Below are 15,070 nucleotides of genomic sequence, written 5' to 3'. Positions count from 1 at the left end.
AACTCTTGTCTATAGTAGCAGGAGAACCCAACCTTCACAAATTGGAAAATGCTGAACCCTGGCAATGCGATGAATGTAATTACATTTTTATTGAGCCATTAACTTGATTGAGAGGAGCTCATCAGTCTTCTAGTACTTAGTGTTTGATTTGAATTGAGTGCTCTAACCTCATTTGTAACATTAAAATCCATTTTAAGTGGATCTTATTAATGATAATACTTTTGTCAATGACGTCACAAGAAACATGTTTCTGCAAAGCTTGGTTAAAAAAAAAAACTTCTACAAAAGCGATAAACTTACGTTAACTAAAAGAGATCATTAACTAAAAGAAATCAAGAGTTGTAGAACAAAGCTTTGTCCTTTGTTTTATTTATTAAATTTATTGCCTTTCCTCCCAAAAGAACTTTTAGGCCTGCTAATATATTGGGTGGGCTGTGCTCTTTCTGCTATAATACTTTTATAAGTACTGCTACATTTCACATAATCTGTAATACGACTTTACTTAATGATTAAGTAAAGCGCCTTATGAGGAACGGCTAAGGGAGCTGGGCATGTTTAGCCTGGAGAAGAGGAGGTTAAGGGGTGATATGATAGCCATGTTCAAATATATATAAGGATGTCACATAGAGGAGGGAGAAAGGTTGTTTTCTGCTGCTCCAGAGAAGCGGACACGGAGCAATGGATCCAAACTACAAGAAAGAAGATTCCACCTAAACATTAGGAAGAACTTCCTGACAGTAAGAGCTGTTCGACAGTGGAATTTGCTGCCAAGGAGTGTGGTGGAGTCTCCTTCTTTGGAGGTCTTTAAGCAGAGGCTTGACAACCATATGTCAGGAGTGCTCTGATGGTGTTTCCTGCTTGGCAGGGGGTTGGACTCGATGGTCCTTGTGGTCTCTTCCATCTCTATGATTCTATGATTACTTATTACAAAAGTGCATTCTGAGCCTAAAATGACATTTAAAAAAATACCATTTATACCTAGCGGTGGCAGTAGAGCTGGATAGGTAAGGGAAAAGAACACAGGACACCCAGTCAAAGTTGACTTCTCTTTCTAGTCTCTTATATGAGAAACACAGTGGAGTAATCCTGCCCCCCCCCCACTTGAGAGGATGGCAATACAAGGGAGTCCAGATGTAAAATTCAGTATGACAAAATCATTTGCATGTGACAGAGCATGGGTTAGTCAGCCTGTTAAATGTCCTTAGGAGATGCCGTTCATATGGCTTTCATTAAAATAGCTGTAGGGTGGAATGTGATAACGAATGATAATTTCATATGACAAGCACATGATGGTTTTAGAATCCATAGCATGACTTTTTGAACAATGAATCTGGGGAGATGAAAAGCTGTCATAAATTAAGTGAAAACATAATGTTAAGAATTTGTCGGGTTCTCCAGAGTGAGGGAATGTGGGGGTGTCTTTATTGAATCTTTACTGCTTGCCATTTTGGACTTACCCCCTGACTATCATTTGGAACTTGGGAAGGTCAGTAGATCTCCTCTTCCTAAGCAAGGCCATTTGCTTCCCAACCAAGGAAGACATTCCCTGTCATGCAAGGCAGAAAAAGAATAACGCTCAGATTTTATTTCCAAATCTAATAGAAGTGATTGATCGATGACAAGACTTTTCAGGAGTATGTCAAATGGCAAAGCGCTCAGTACTTCCATGGTACTTCCAGTCTCTTGGCGCATGGACCAATGATGGCAGAGCATTTCTCAGCAAGCTTGGATCCACTACAGCCATAGCCCACTGAGGGATGAAGAACACTTCCAATACGTTGAATTTCTTCAAATTGATGACTACTCATTATTAACTTCATGACTACAGTGTTCCACCCCTGTCTCCTTCCATTACCACTTGCTGTCTTTATGGCAAGTTGTTGCTGAGTTATTTTTTCAGTGATAAAGCTTGGGTGACTCCAACGAATGGAGGCAGATGTAGAAGCTTAAAAAATGGAAAACGGAAATTGCCTTCATTTCAGAGGCTCATGTTCCAAAGGTGGGTGTGGAATAGTGCAACATCTTTTCTAGTGACAGTACGTCCTCTCCCTGCTCCACCCCTCTAAAAAAATATTATCAGCTGAATGAACAGGATTTAGGGAAGAAGAGGAATCTTTTAATTTGCATTAGGATTTTAAAAGGTAAAATGCAGGACGACTTGGGAAGAAAGCATGGAAAGCTACAAATACTAGGTAAAGGGACCCCTGACCATCGAGTCCAGTCGTGGCCAACTCTGGGGTTGCGATGCTCATCTCGTTTTATTGGCCAAGGGAGCCGGCGTACAGCTTCCGGGTCATGTGACCAGCATGACTATGCCGCTTCTTGTGAACCAGAGCAGCGCACGGAAATGCCGTTTACCTTCCCACCTATTTATCTACTTGCACTTTGACATGCTTTCGAACTGCTAGGTTGGCAGGAGCAGGGACCGAGCAATGGGAGCTCATCCCATCACGGGGATTCAAACCGCTAACCTTCTGATTGGCATGTCCTAGGCTCTGTGGTTTAACCCACAGCGCCACCCGCGTCCCTCTACAAATACAAGCTGGTTACTAATGCAGGCCAACATTTGTGGACCCCTGTCATAGAACAGTGAGCCAGACATCTTCCTTTTCATCATTAGAAATGACTGATTTGGGGAAAAGGTAATAAGGTAACAGAATCCAGATGATTTGGTTGTTGCAAAATAAAACACTGCATTTTGTAAAATTGTTTGTTTTTTAATAAAAAGGGGGGATAATTTTTCCGAAGTACAGTCTTGGGCTATTTAAAGCTGTGAGCTTGTTTTAAAATATAAGCCTGGGATTTTGCATGTGCTCAGGTATGATATACATGGTATCCTGTAAGATTTGCAAGACACACAGGCCATAATTCAACAAACAATTGTATAGGATGAAACCCAAAGAATCAAGTGCATACAACTCCGTACAGGCTTGTGGCCAATAGTGCTTAAATAAGGAAGGGATGTCTACAGCGATGAACAAGAAAATTAAAGAATCTCATACTGAAACATGTCTGATTTTTAGTCTGCAAAGATAATTGAAAAGGATTTAAGAAGCTGGAAAACTTAGTCTTACTTTTTCAGTTCAAAATTTATATCTTACCCAATCTTGTACAAGTGGCACAGCACAGAAAAATATTAATATGCCGTTTGTTAGCTAGTATTTTGGACTCATCTTGACAATCATTCAGGCTATGAAATTCGGTTACATCAAACTGAACCACGAGGTTCGTTTCGCACAAACAATTTGGGGTCCATATAAAATGGAAATAGTTAAGAGCAATTTTATATGAACACAGGTATCTTGATTGCAGACCAACAATAGGAATGCCAGGATTACCCTAATACCAACCTTTTGGACAGTAACAAACACATTATTTATATTGACATCCTCCTGCCATTTATTTTTAACAACAATTTCATTGTTTTACTAGGCACTGGCTAGCTAAAAGCTGCATTGTTATGAGAAAAAACAATATCGAGTATATTGAGCAAAGCCTTTATAGTATGAAATGAGATATGGCAGATTACTGTGGTTTAGAAAACCCCCAGTAAGTTCGGTTTACCACAATTGTAGTATTCTACACAAGCTTTTTTTTGTGTGTGTACAGTATTTGGAATAAAAAGAAAGCACCTTTAGTGAGAAACTTAAATATGAAAATGCATTACATTTGTTAGTCGCCTGTCTTTCCAATCCTCACGCCACCAGTGTCACAGCTGGCACTGAAAGGACAGGGGCCTCTGTGGAGGTTTCTATTCTTGCAGGACGTAAGTTGCACTGAGAAACCCTTGTAATATTGCTGCATAAAGGCCTTTGCTCTGTGGGGCCTGGCATAGGATGCTTTCGTCTTGTTTTCTCTGGATACGTTAGAGTTTCCATGCTTTTTGCTGCTGCAGAATGCTCTTGGGTTTTAAAAGTGCCTTTGTTTTTTGACCGGAAACTATTATGGTGCTGTCGTCTGTATTCCTGTCGGGAGCTGCCTTTTGTGCTGTTCTGATCTGACTCGTTAATAGTACTTGGAGACTTAAGCGGTCCATTCAGCCGAATTCCATGATACTGCGTGTGAAATCTCCGCCTGTGGCTAGAAGCTGCATTCTGTCAAGGAACAAAACGAAGGGTTATGGCAATGGTGGATTTTGGGCTTTCAAGCTTCAGCGATGCCCTGTGCAATGCTAAAATATGGCGTGCGGTTCCCCCCCCCTCCTTGTGCTCCATTCTACAGCAATGTTGTAGCACCCCCTGCAGCACGGCCACACCAGTTGCGCTTTCTTAAAAAACTTCTCTGCCAATGGATGTGGTTGCATCTTTCCAGTGGCCATTTTTGGTGAAAGCTGAGTAGAATCATTCTCATTATACCTGTATACCTGAAGGAGCATCTCTACCCCCATCGTTCAGCCCGGACACTGAGGTCCAGCTCTGAGGGCCTTCTGGCGGCTCCCTTCCTGTGAGAAGTGAGGTTACAGGGAACCAGGCAGAGGGCCTTCTTGGTAGTGGTGCCCTCCCTGTGGAACGCCGTCCCACCAGATGTCAAGGAAATAAACAACTATCTGACTTTTAGAAGACATCTGAAGGCAGCCCTGTTTAGGGACGTTTTTAATGTCTGATATTTTATCGTGTTTTTAATATTCTGTTGGGAGCCACCCAGAGTGGCTGGGGCAACCCAGTCAGATGGGCGGGGTATAAATAATAGATTCTTATTAATAATATTATTACACCTCCACGCATACTTATTAAACATACAGTTTGGGATCAAGACCACTGCTGGCCACTGTGGCCTGTGTGCAATTAAACATGGGCAGGCTGGAAGAAGAGCACTGTGGCGTTTGGGTGTCTGACGCTTTCTCGCTGCCTCTGCATCCAAACAAAGAGGAGACTGGAGAACAATGAAGGAGACACTGCAGGAGACACTCAGAGACAGTGGCGTAGCGTGGGTTGTCAGCACCCGGGGCAAGGCAAGTAATTTGTGGCCCCTAACCCGTGGATTTGCGCCCCCTAACCCTAACCCCCAGATGTTGCGCCCGGTGCGGCCGGCCCCCCCTGCACACCCCACGCTACGCCACTGCTCAGAGAGGACAGGAATGTTATTGGCAGAACCAAGGAGGGATACCTGAGATTAAGGTGGTGAATTGTGGCAAGAGGGGAATAAGGAGTTCCTAAGGAAGCCTGAGAATTAGTATGAAAGCCTCTTCATTGTGTGCTTATAGTGTGCTTATAATTTTCTGGAGGACCCACTTGTTGAGCTGACTACTGGACCATGTTGAAAGGGATAAAGAGCTGCCATGCCTTCTCCAAAGTGTTTGGTTGATGCTTTCCTGTTCACAACAGCAATGACAACAACAACATTACAAGGTCCTTTCTCTGAAATACGGTAATCAAGAGTACAATTTGCAATCTTAAAAAACAGAGACATCACCTTGCCAACAAAGGTCCACATAGTTAAAGGTATGGTTTTCCCAGTAGTGATGTATGGAAGTGAGAGCTGGACCATAAAGAAGGCTGATCACCGAAGAATTGATGCTTTTGAATTCTGGTGCTGGAGGAGACTCTTGAGAGTCCCATGAACTGCAAGAAGATCAAACATCTCCATTCTTAAGGAAATCAGCCCTGAGTGCTCACTGGAAGGACAGATCCTGAAGCTGAGGCTCCAATACTTTGGCCACCTCATGAGAAGAGAAGACTCCCTGGAAAAAACCCTGATGTTGGGAAAGATGGAGGGCACAAGGAGAAGGGGACGACAGAGGACGAGATGGTTGGACAGTGTTCTTGAAGCTACCAGCATGAGTTTGACCAAACTGCAGGAGGCAGTGGAAGACAGGAGTGCCTGACGTGCTCTGGTCCATGGGGTCACGAAGAGTTGGACACGACTAAACAACAATTTGCAAAACCAAATCAAATTAATTCTAGTGGGTGTTGTGCTGCAGGAACAGAAGGAGAGCATTTCTAGGTAAGGTAAAAATAAAAACGGTAAAGGACCCTTGGACGGTTAAGTCCAGTCAAAGGCAACAATGGGGTTACAGTGCTCATCTCACTTTCAGGCCTAGGGAGCCACAGACAGCTTCCAGGTCATGTGGCCAGCATGACTAAACTGCTTCTGGTACAACGAAACACCATGACGGAAACCAGAGGGCATGGGGAAACGCAGGGATTCGAACCGCTGACCTTCTGATCAGCAAGCCCAAGAGACTCAGTGGTTTACACCACAGCGCCACCCACGTCCCTGTTGTTTAGAAACTGTGTATGTGCAGCTACTCACACAGAGTCAATTAAGGTTCGGCAGACAGCCAGAAGGCAATCTGAAGGAGTAAGTCCGCCTGGTGATAACAGAGACATAGAGACCGCTCCCTGATTGGTCAAGCTCTCTCAAAGGAGTGATAATTAATGGAAGGGACATGGGTGGTGCTGTGGGTTAAACCACAGAGCCTAGGTCTTGCCGATCAGAAGGTTGGCGATTCAAATCCCCGCAACGGGGTGAGCTCCCATTGTTCGGTCCCTGCTCCTGCCAACCTAGCAGTTCGAAAGCACGTCAAAGTGGAAGTAGATAAATAGGTACCGCTATGGCGGGAAGGTAAATGGCGTTTCTGTGTGCTGCTCTGGTTCGCCAGAAGCGGCTTAGTCATGCTGGCCACATGACCCGGAAGCTGTACGCTGGCTCCCTCGGCCAATAAAGCGAGATGAGTGCCGCAACCCCAGAGTCGGCCACGACTGGACCTAATGGTCAGGGGTCCCTTTACCTTTACTAACTGGTAGTTCAGAGTTTGGAGTTCGTGAGTTCAGAGTTTTGTGTCAGTGTAGGAGTTGTGAGTCGTGTCAGAGAGAGCTAGCATAAGATCCGTGTTCTATTCCTGTAAATAGTCCACTGTATACAGTGGTGCCCCGCAAGACGAACGCCTCGCAAGACGGAAAACCCGCTAGACGAAAGGGTTTTCCGTTTTGGAGGCGCTTCGCAAAACGAATTTCCCTATGGGGTTGCTTTGCAAGACGAAAAAATCTTGCGTCCCCCCGCGGGTTTTTTCCGCTTTTTTCACCCTTTTCTTAAGCCGCTAAGCCGCTTATCAGCTGTTCCGCTGATAAGCCGCTTAACAGCTGATCGCTGGAAGCCGCTTGACAGCTGTAGCGCTTATCCGCTAAGCTGTCAATGGGCTTGCTTCGCAAGATGAAAAAACCGCTAGACGAAGAGAATCGCGGAACGAATTCTTTTCGTCTAGCGAGGCACCACTGTATAATAAACACCTAACTACAAGTTCCTAGTTCTTGCTTCATCCATCCTGTCTGCAGCCAAGTTGCCAATTGCTTCCGTGGATTCTGCGTGTACTCTGCTAGGTCTGTGTCAGGGAACTGCCATCAGTGCCGGAGGGAGAGAGCAAAATCCAGAGGGATTCCAGAGAGCATCCCGGGATTGGGAGAGGCAGCCCATCTTCTGGGGAAGAGAATCAGCGTAGCACCAGTGGAGAAGGGGGGCAGATGGGGGAAGTGGCGAGGCGGTCCCATGACTCCTTGCCAGGGACCAGCGGGGAGAGTAGAGGTCCTCCGCTGCCTACGCCCTCCTTGCGCAGAAGGCTTTCACGCAGAGAGAGTAGGAGGAGACTAGGCATCAAAGAGCTTCTTTGCTGGAAGACGTTTAAGAAACGCCCACTGACGGATTGTGCCAGCGACTGAGGCAGCCACGGGTGAGTGGCTGTCTGGACAGAAAAGGTTCACTCAGGCAACCCAGCCAGGTGTTTGCACTGTTTTACGCACGAGCAACCCCTAGAACCATTACAGTCTGGCTAAGGTCCTGCAACTAGTCAGAAAGTTGCGAAACACCAAATAGGTTTTACCAATACCTGTTTCTACCCAGTGCAGGACTGATAATGTGAAAGTAGAAGATAGCTTGATATTACTGAGTTTCTGATTCCAGGGAAGTTGAGGGCAGTGGATAATAAATTACATACTTTGAGAAACGCTTTGGTTTTTTCCTAAAACAAAAACAAGATACGAGATATTGGTAGGGATTGAAAGCCACTATTATTTTCTGTACCTTACCTGTTTGTTTGTTGAAATCGTCTGAGGAGAGGATTCTGTGGTGTTTGTGCTAACTTGGCTGGAGACTTTAGATGTTGCTGCTTTGCCATCAGGAGTCTTGGCACGAATTCGATTTGAAGATTTTTGGATGTATGTGCTTGGTATGCTGGTTGCTGTGCGCAAAGATGTCGACTGCAGCAGTGGGCCGGATGGCGTTCTTGAGGAATAATTGTTCTTTGGGTGAGAAACTACAAGGAAGAAAAATGCCCAACACTCACAATCACAAAATGGAAACAGTTTAACTGAGGGCAGAAAGGAGTCCGTTTTTTGTTGCTGTGTGCTGTGATTTGGCAACCAACAGTCATCCAAGATAATAAAAATAATCTTCCGAGTAAAGTTTTGGATATATTTAAATACAACACTTAAAACCATATTAACTGTGCTTTATCAATTCCAATTGGATACTTCAGCGCAGATATTATCATGGCCCACTTTTAAATGTTTTGTTTCTTAAATATAAGCCAAATAAGTCAGATCTCAATCAATTTAGAGAATTTATTTCAGGAAAACAGTAGTGAGTGACATCTGCTCGCCCTCCGACTTAATTTTTACCATATATTCCTCTGTTCAGTTTCATTTGGACTTAAATACAAGTTCATATTTTTTTGTGTTATTCAGGCATGGTGTTTACCAGCCTCTGTAATAGGTACACTGCACAGAATAAAAGAACAGCTGGATTCCTTTTTTTTCAAATTATCCAATCCGTTTTAGAAGCAGGTCATCTGGTGACCTTCTACCTTGCCAAGTGACCAACCATCAAGGCAGAAGCTTGTGAAAGCCTATTTGGCTCAAAGGTGGGATAGTTGAATGAGGAAGAGGCTACAGTGCACACACACTTTGCCCACCTAGCTTCCCAAGGAGAAATGCAGTCAGAAAGGTACAAGCTGTACAAGGGAATCAAGAATCTACACGAGGCTTCGTCAGAAGCACCATGACTTACGTTCTCCGCACTGCAGAATCTCAGTCTTCAGGTGTTCTATGTCACAGGAAAAGCGGGCAGATCTTCCCAATTCTTCATCATATTTACGTTCGCTTACAAAATGCTGCAAGGTAGTGGGGGGGGGGGATGACTTAAGTTATAAACTGCACCAGGTAATAAAGGAGATGTCAAAGAAGCCTGCCCAATACAAAATAACTTTAAAGCCTCATCTGCTGAATCTCAAGCGTTTTAGAGAGCAGTCTTAAAGCGCATGGTTCAGGGAATATTTCTTTAAGGACAAAAAAACCAGAAGGAAGAGTTTAAATCTTTCTTTTACTGTCTCTGGGTTCAATAGAGACCAACCTTTTAATTTCATGACATTAAGTGAAATTCATGGATGCTTTAATTGAGTTTCCTGCATTGCAGGGGGTTGGATTTGACTCTTGGGAAGTCTATGATTCTATGACCTACCTAGGAAGTCAGATCCGCACTTTGTTTTGGAAAAAAACCACACCCACCCTGTATTTGAGGAATGAATTATTGTGTCTCTGGTTCGTACGCTACAGGAAAGGAGGCACGGATGACCTCAAAAGAAACGACCACACAGACTAACCTTAATTTCAGCCCTCAGTTCAGCCAACTGAGACTCTGCCATTTGGCTAGCCAAATCTGTTAACCTCTTCAATTCTTCAGCTTTTTTCTGACGAGCGGTTAAGATTTCCACTGCCAAACAAGAAGGTGATAATAATAATAATAATAATAATAATAATAATAATAATAATAATAATTTTTATTTATATCCCACCCTCCCCAGCCGAAGCTGGGCTCAGGGCAGCTAACAACAATAAAATAGTACAACACTCTAAAATCATTTCATTATAAAATTAATTCAAATCAAATTGATGGCAACCATTAGGCTAAAGTTCTGTGAAGATTGCCAAAGGAGGGAGTCAGGCTGTGCCCTGACCAAAGGCATGGTGGAACAGCTCTGTCTTGCAGGCCCTGCGGAAAGATGTCAAGTCCCGCAGGGCCCTAGTCTCTTGTGACAGAGCGTTCCACCAGATCTGAGCCACAGCCAAAAAAGCCCTGGCTCTAGCTGAGGCCAGCCTAACCTCTCTGTGGCCTGGGACCTTCGGGATGTTTTTGTTTGAAGACCGTAAGTTTCTCTGTGGGACATACCAGGGGAGGCGGTCCCGTAGGTACGAGGGTCCTAGGCTGTATAGTGCTTTAAAGGTTAAAACCAGCACCTTAAATGCCAACAAAAGTTTAATGTGCGTTTAATGTCAGAACAGGAATGGTACTTTGCCTGCAGGCCAGATCCACAATCTCTGCACCCTTCACAGGCCAACTTTGACAGGTTGGTGGGAGTGCCCACTTCTCGGTCACTTACTTTCCTTGTGGCACCTGCAGCACCTGGCAGTTCTTGAAAAAGCTCTTCTGGAGGCAACAACACTCTCAGGAAAAACCTGAGATGTGGTGTGAGCAAGGTGGCCCAAATCCACTTGTGTGAGACTGGGTGCAATCTTACGCAAAGAGGTGTGCAAGACAACCCTGGCTTTGAACACTACAAATCCCAGTCCTCTCTGCCCATGCTTTTGGCTTGTGAGAATTCACCCAATTCCATTAAAGCCTACTTTCATAGTTAGAAACTTGCTTTTTTGGAGAGGGGGGTGGTTAACATTTCAAACCTTACTCTCAATCCAATAACCATGTGTATCCTTATGATGGTTGGATGCACAGCAACCCTCATTTCTCTTGAAAGGGCAATTTCAGGCCAGAACATCTGGCACAAAACCTAGGTGCAATTCTACCTACAATCCAAAAACTTTATGTGGTGAAACACACAATGCCGCTTCTGAACAGATGAATGATTGTTTTTATTTCTGCAAAAGCAGCTATAAACACCCCTTCCCAATTGTTTCAAAGCATACAATATTCCCATTTACTTTCATCTTTACTTACTGGCTTCCTCTTTAACTTTGTCAACTTCTGCCATTAAAGAGACTTCTTTGTCTATGATGCTGAAAATTAAAAACATGAGATTTAAAATAATTATATTCTTTCGAAGGACATACGGACAGTACCTTGGCAGTTTGGGCATATATTATAAGCAATTTCTGGGAAGATATAAAGCATGGGCAAATTTCTGAGTACCGTGATAGTACCGTATTTTTCGCCCTATAGGACGCACTTTTTCCCCTCCAAAAATGAAGGGGAAATGTGTGTGCGTCCTATGGGGCGAATGCAGGCTTTCACTGAAGCCTGGAGAGCGAGAGGGGTCGGTGCGCACCGACCCCTCACACTCTCCAGGCTTCAGGAGAGCCACAGAGCCAGCCCCACAAGGTCGGGGGACAGCGGGGAGGCGGAACGCCGCCATCCCGCTGTCTCCCGATGTGCTTTGGAGGCTGACGGCGGGGAGACGCGTGCTTCTCCTCGCCGCCAGCCCCGCAAGCTCTGGGGACAGCTGGGAGGCGCAGCGCGTCTTCCCGCTGTCCCCGGACCTGGTCTGCAGGCAGGCGGTGGGGAGAAGAGCGCTTCTCCCCACTGCCTGCCCCGCAAGCTCCAGGGACAGCTGGGAGGCTCAACGCCTCTTCCCGCTGTCCCCGGACCTGGTCTGCAGGCGGGCGGTGGGGAGAAGCGCACTTCTCCCTGCTGCCTGCCCCGCAAGCTCTGGGGACAGCTGGGAGGCGCAGCGCCTCTTCCCGCTGTCCCCGGACCTGGTCTGCAGGCGGGCGGTGGGGAGAAGCGCACTTCTCCCCGCTGCCTGCCCCGCAAGCTCTGGGGACAGTGGGGAGGCGCAGCGCGTCTTCCCGCTGTCCCCGGACCTGGTCTGCAGGCGGGCGGCCCCACAAGCGCCTGGGGGGGAAATAATTTTTTTTTCTTTATTTCCCCCCCAAAAAACTTGGTGCGTCCTATGGGCCGGTGCGTCCTATGGGGCGAAAAATACGGTAATTCATCATATGTCGCTACTTTATTAAATTCAAGCCTGTGCAATTTATCTTAAGAGAATTACTTGGCTGTTACCAACAGAACGCAGTGATGACAAATGCCACAATTTGGCTAGTGGTGATGGTATTTTGCCCCAGGTTTCCCATGCAAGTCTTACATATATCAACTCAGAAGCAAGCATCACTGAACACACAGGAAAGTCTGCCCAGTACTGCAGCCTTACAGAGCAAGCTACAGTCACATCATGCCAGGACTGGTTATATTTTGCTGCTATGGCTGCTGTAACCAATGTGTGGTTAGCTCAGAGGGAGGCGATACGGATATGGATTGGTGTGTGTGTGTTTCTGCATTAAACCTTGAGAATCATTCCATCTAAAGGAGGGATATAAATCATCATAAACATGGACTATGCGCACCCCATAGTCACCTTTGACTGGACTTAACCACCCAGGGGTCCTTTATCTTTACCTGTCAATTTTAACCAGCTTCTTCACCTAATAATTATTTTAAGAATGCCTAAATGTCACAAAAGGGCACATCACAAAAGGAGGTGTTCCGAATAGGCGTAGGAAACAGTCTCGTTAAACATAGCGCAACCCCCAAGGCATTTTGACAAAAGATGATCCTTGTGGGCAGCATCTTAGAATTCTTCTCTTGTAAAGGAGCAACAGATTTGAGCTCCTGCAGTGCTTTCATGTCTTGGTAGTTGAAGAACGTTTCTACGCATGGGGCTCTACAACCCCAATGTGGAATGTGCAATACAGACCAGCCTATCCAGACAATAGGGACGCGGGTGGCGCTGTGGGTAAAAGCCTCAGCGCCTAGGGCTTGCTGATCGAAAGGTCGGCGGTTCGAATCCCTGCGGCGGGGTGCGCTCCCGTTGCTCGGTCCCAGCGCCTGCCAACCTAGCAGTTCGAAAGCACCCCCGGGTGCAAGTAGATAAACAGGAACCGCTTACTAGCGGGAAGGCAAACGGCGTTTCCGTGTGCTGCTCTGGTTCGCTGGCCACGTGACCTGCAAGTGTCTCCGGACAGCGCTGGCCCCTGGCCTCTTAAGTGAGATGGGCGCACGACCCCAGAGTCTGTCAAGACTGGCCCTTACGGGCAGGGGTACCTTTACCTTTACCTTTTTATCCAGACAATACGGCAGTTCATTCTACCCTGTATACGTGTTTGCTTCTGTCCTCCTTTTTCAGCAACGCCGTTCTATTCCCGCACCTTTGCTTTTTTGAGAATCCGCAAAACCTGGGGTTACACAGAGCCTGCCAATACCTCTCCCTTCTGTGGTGCAATTTTGCTGCCTACCTGCCCCCCCCCCCCGCCCGGTTCTGCAAGCATGACTCAAATTAGCATTAGTGCATATTATCTCCTGCACCTATTGGGAAAATCGTTTTTTCTGTGGTCTGGATTTGATTTAGCAATTCTCTTTGGGACACAGCTGAGATGCAGTCTCCAGCAGATGGCGCCCTATGCATAGATTCTCTAAGTGCTGCTGGTCAGAATGTTGGTCCAGTATCAGGAAGGAACATCTGTAAAATTCAAGAGGTCTGGCAGCTGGGACAGCACCAAGCGCCCCCGCCCCCCCCATGTTACTTGCCCATGACGGATCCCAGTGACCCAGTTACAAACACCCCCATCTTCCTTCTGCATGGTATGAGATGATATTACTGCAAAACCATTACAATACTGAGCAGCTATTGTCTCTCTCTCTCTCCCTCCCTCCCTCCACTCCCCAATTCCTATTTAATACAATGGTGCCTTGCAAGACGAAAAGAATCCGTTCCGTGATTCTCTTCGTTTAGCGGTTTTTTCGTCTTGCGAAGCAAGCCCATTGACGGCTCAGCGGATTAGCGCTATTAGCGGCTTAGCGCATCAGCTGATAAGCGGCTTAGAAAAAAGGGGGGGGAGGGGAAAAACCCTGCAGGAACTCGCAAGACATTTTCGTCTTGCGAAGCAAGCCCATAGGGAAATTCGTTTTGCGAAGCGCCTCCAAAACGGAAAACCCTTTCGTCTAGTGGGTTTTCCGTCTTGCGAGGCGTTCGTCTTGCGGGGCACCACTGTATATTTTTAAAGGGTTTGACTTGGAACTCAGTGGCAATTTCTCCCAGCTCTTCAACTTGTGTGTGTGTGTGTAGGGGATTTTAGGGAACTGTTATAAGAAGGAGCAGTTTTTTCTTATAACAGGAACAATGTGGTACAGTGCAATACAGTGTTAACATCATGCGTCCTGGTGGGGTATGTTTGCTCACGCAGAGCCAGGGGAGACCAGCCTGGGCTCAGATAGCAGCTCTTGGGGTTGGGTATGCATTTACAGGGAACCGGGGGTCAGATGGGCTGAATCTGTGGTCCCTCCCTACTCAAGAGAAAGCACAGTTCAGTCAGTCTCCTCCCTCCACTGCTGTGCAGGATATCTTCAGGAGAAGAGGAGGCTAAGGAGTAAATTCTACACAAATCCGGAGTGCAGTCTCTAAGACGGATAGATGGCACCTTGTAGCCTCTTTCCAGCAACTCCTGCAGCCAAGCTGGTGCCAAACGTATTGCTCTGCTTTCCTTTGGCCACATCAGTGAGGCCAAGAGGGAGGTCTTGTTGTCTGGTTAGCCCAGGACCTCCAAACACACTGTCCAGGCTTTTACAGTGACCAATAACTATTCTCACATTTTTATGGGGTAAAATAATACCAGTGTTCAGTAGTGGGCAAAGTTTGGAAGCACTTTCACCAAATCTGTTATGTACTGAAGTTCTCACCCTGGGCCAGCAGGGGGATACTGTAGATAGTTTTCACTCAGGTCCACATATGCAAATAAGGGATTGAAAGTGACGTTCAGTGATTGGATAGTTACAGAAAGTGGTTACTGTTGCGTTGTAGTGGAGCTCTATATAAGCAGGCTGGCTGAACCCTTCAGTTCAGTTCTGGCCTGTGAATAAACAAGAGCTGTTTGAACAATTGCTGTTTCGTCTGATATGTTCACCCACTACTTAACAAAATCAACCCGAACTTTCTCCCCAACATCAAGCTGGTTGTTGGATTTGGGGAGTGGGGGTGGGAATGTTTGCTTGTGAGGCGCATGATTTTGCAAGTTTGCAGCATGGGCTCGCCGTGAGTAGCACTGACCTGTTTGCACCCATGAAATCGCCTAAATGC

The 15,070-nt window shown here is 46.1% G+C and overlaps 2 protein-coding genes and 1 long non-coding RNA gene across 5 annotated transcripts in view; 1 reads left to right on the top strand and 2 right to left on the bottom strand.

Moving 5' to 3' along the window:
* The window catches only part of SGO2 (shugoshin 2), a 105,191-nt gene that overhangs the window by 33,672 nt on the left and 56,449 nt on the right, over window positions 1–15,070 (bottom strand). The window lies entirely within an intron of this gene.
* The window catches only part of SPATS2L (spermatogenesis associated serine rich 2 like), a 63,269-nt gene continuing 49,150 nt past the window's right edge, over window positions 952–15,070 (bottom strand). For 2 of the 3 annotated variants that reach the window (XM_083709274.1, XM_083709272.1), the window contains exons 8-12: window positions 10,942–11,000; window positions 9,593–9,702; window positions 9,001–9,103; window positions 8,022–8,248; window positions 2,707–4,094 (exon numbers count right to left, since the gene is read on the bottom strand). In XM_083709274.1, the coding sequence (XP_083565400.1) occupies window positions 3,696–4,094; window positions 8,022–8,248; window positions 9,001–9,103; window positions 9,593–9,702; window positions 10,942–11,000 (898 nt within the window). In that variant the 3' untranslated portion in view covers window positions 2,707–3,695. Of the gene's footprint in view, window positions 1,547–2,706; window positions 4,095–8,021; window positions 8,249–9,000; window positions 9,104–9,592; window positions 9,703–10,941; window positions 11,001–15,070 lie in introns of those variants that run through there. The other variant, XM_083709273.1, reaches the window with a different exon arrangement.
* LOC310833873 lies at window positions 1,553–2,747 on the top strand. The gene is made up of 2 exons (XR_014558977.1): window positions 1,553–2,192; window positions 2,543–2,747. It is a non-coding gene; the product is annotated as an uncharacterized lncRNA (long non-coding RNA).

The sequence above is a fragment of the Podarcis gaigeae genome (assembly GCF_964106915.1).
Source record: "Podarcis gaigeae genome assembly, chromosome: 1".
Classification (NCBI taxonomy): domain Eukaryota; kingdom Metazoa; phylum Chordata; class Lepidosauria; order Squamata; family Lacertidae; genus Podarcis; species Podarcis gaigeae.
This window is presented reverse-complemented; position numbering and strand designations above follow the sequence as displayed.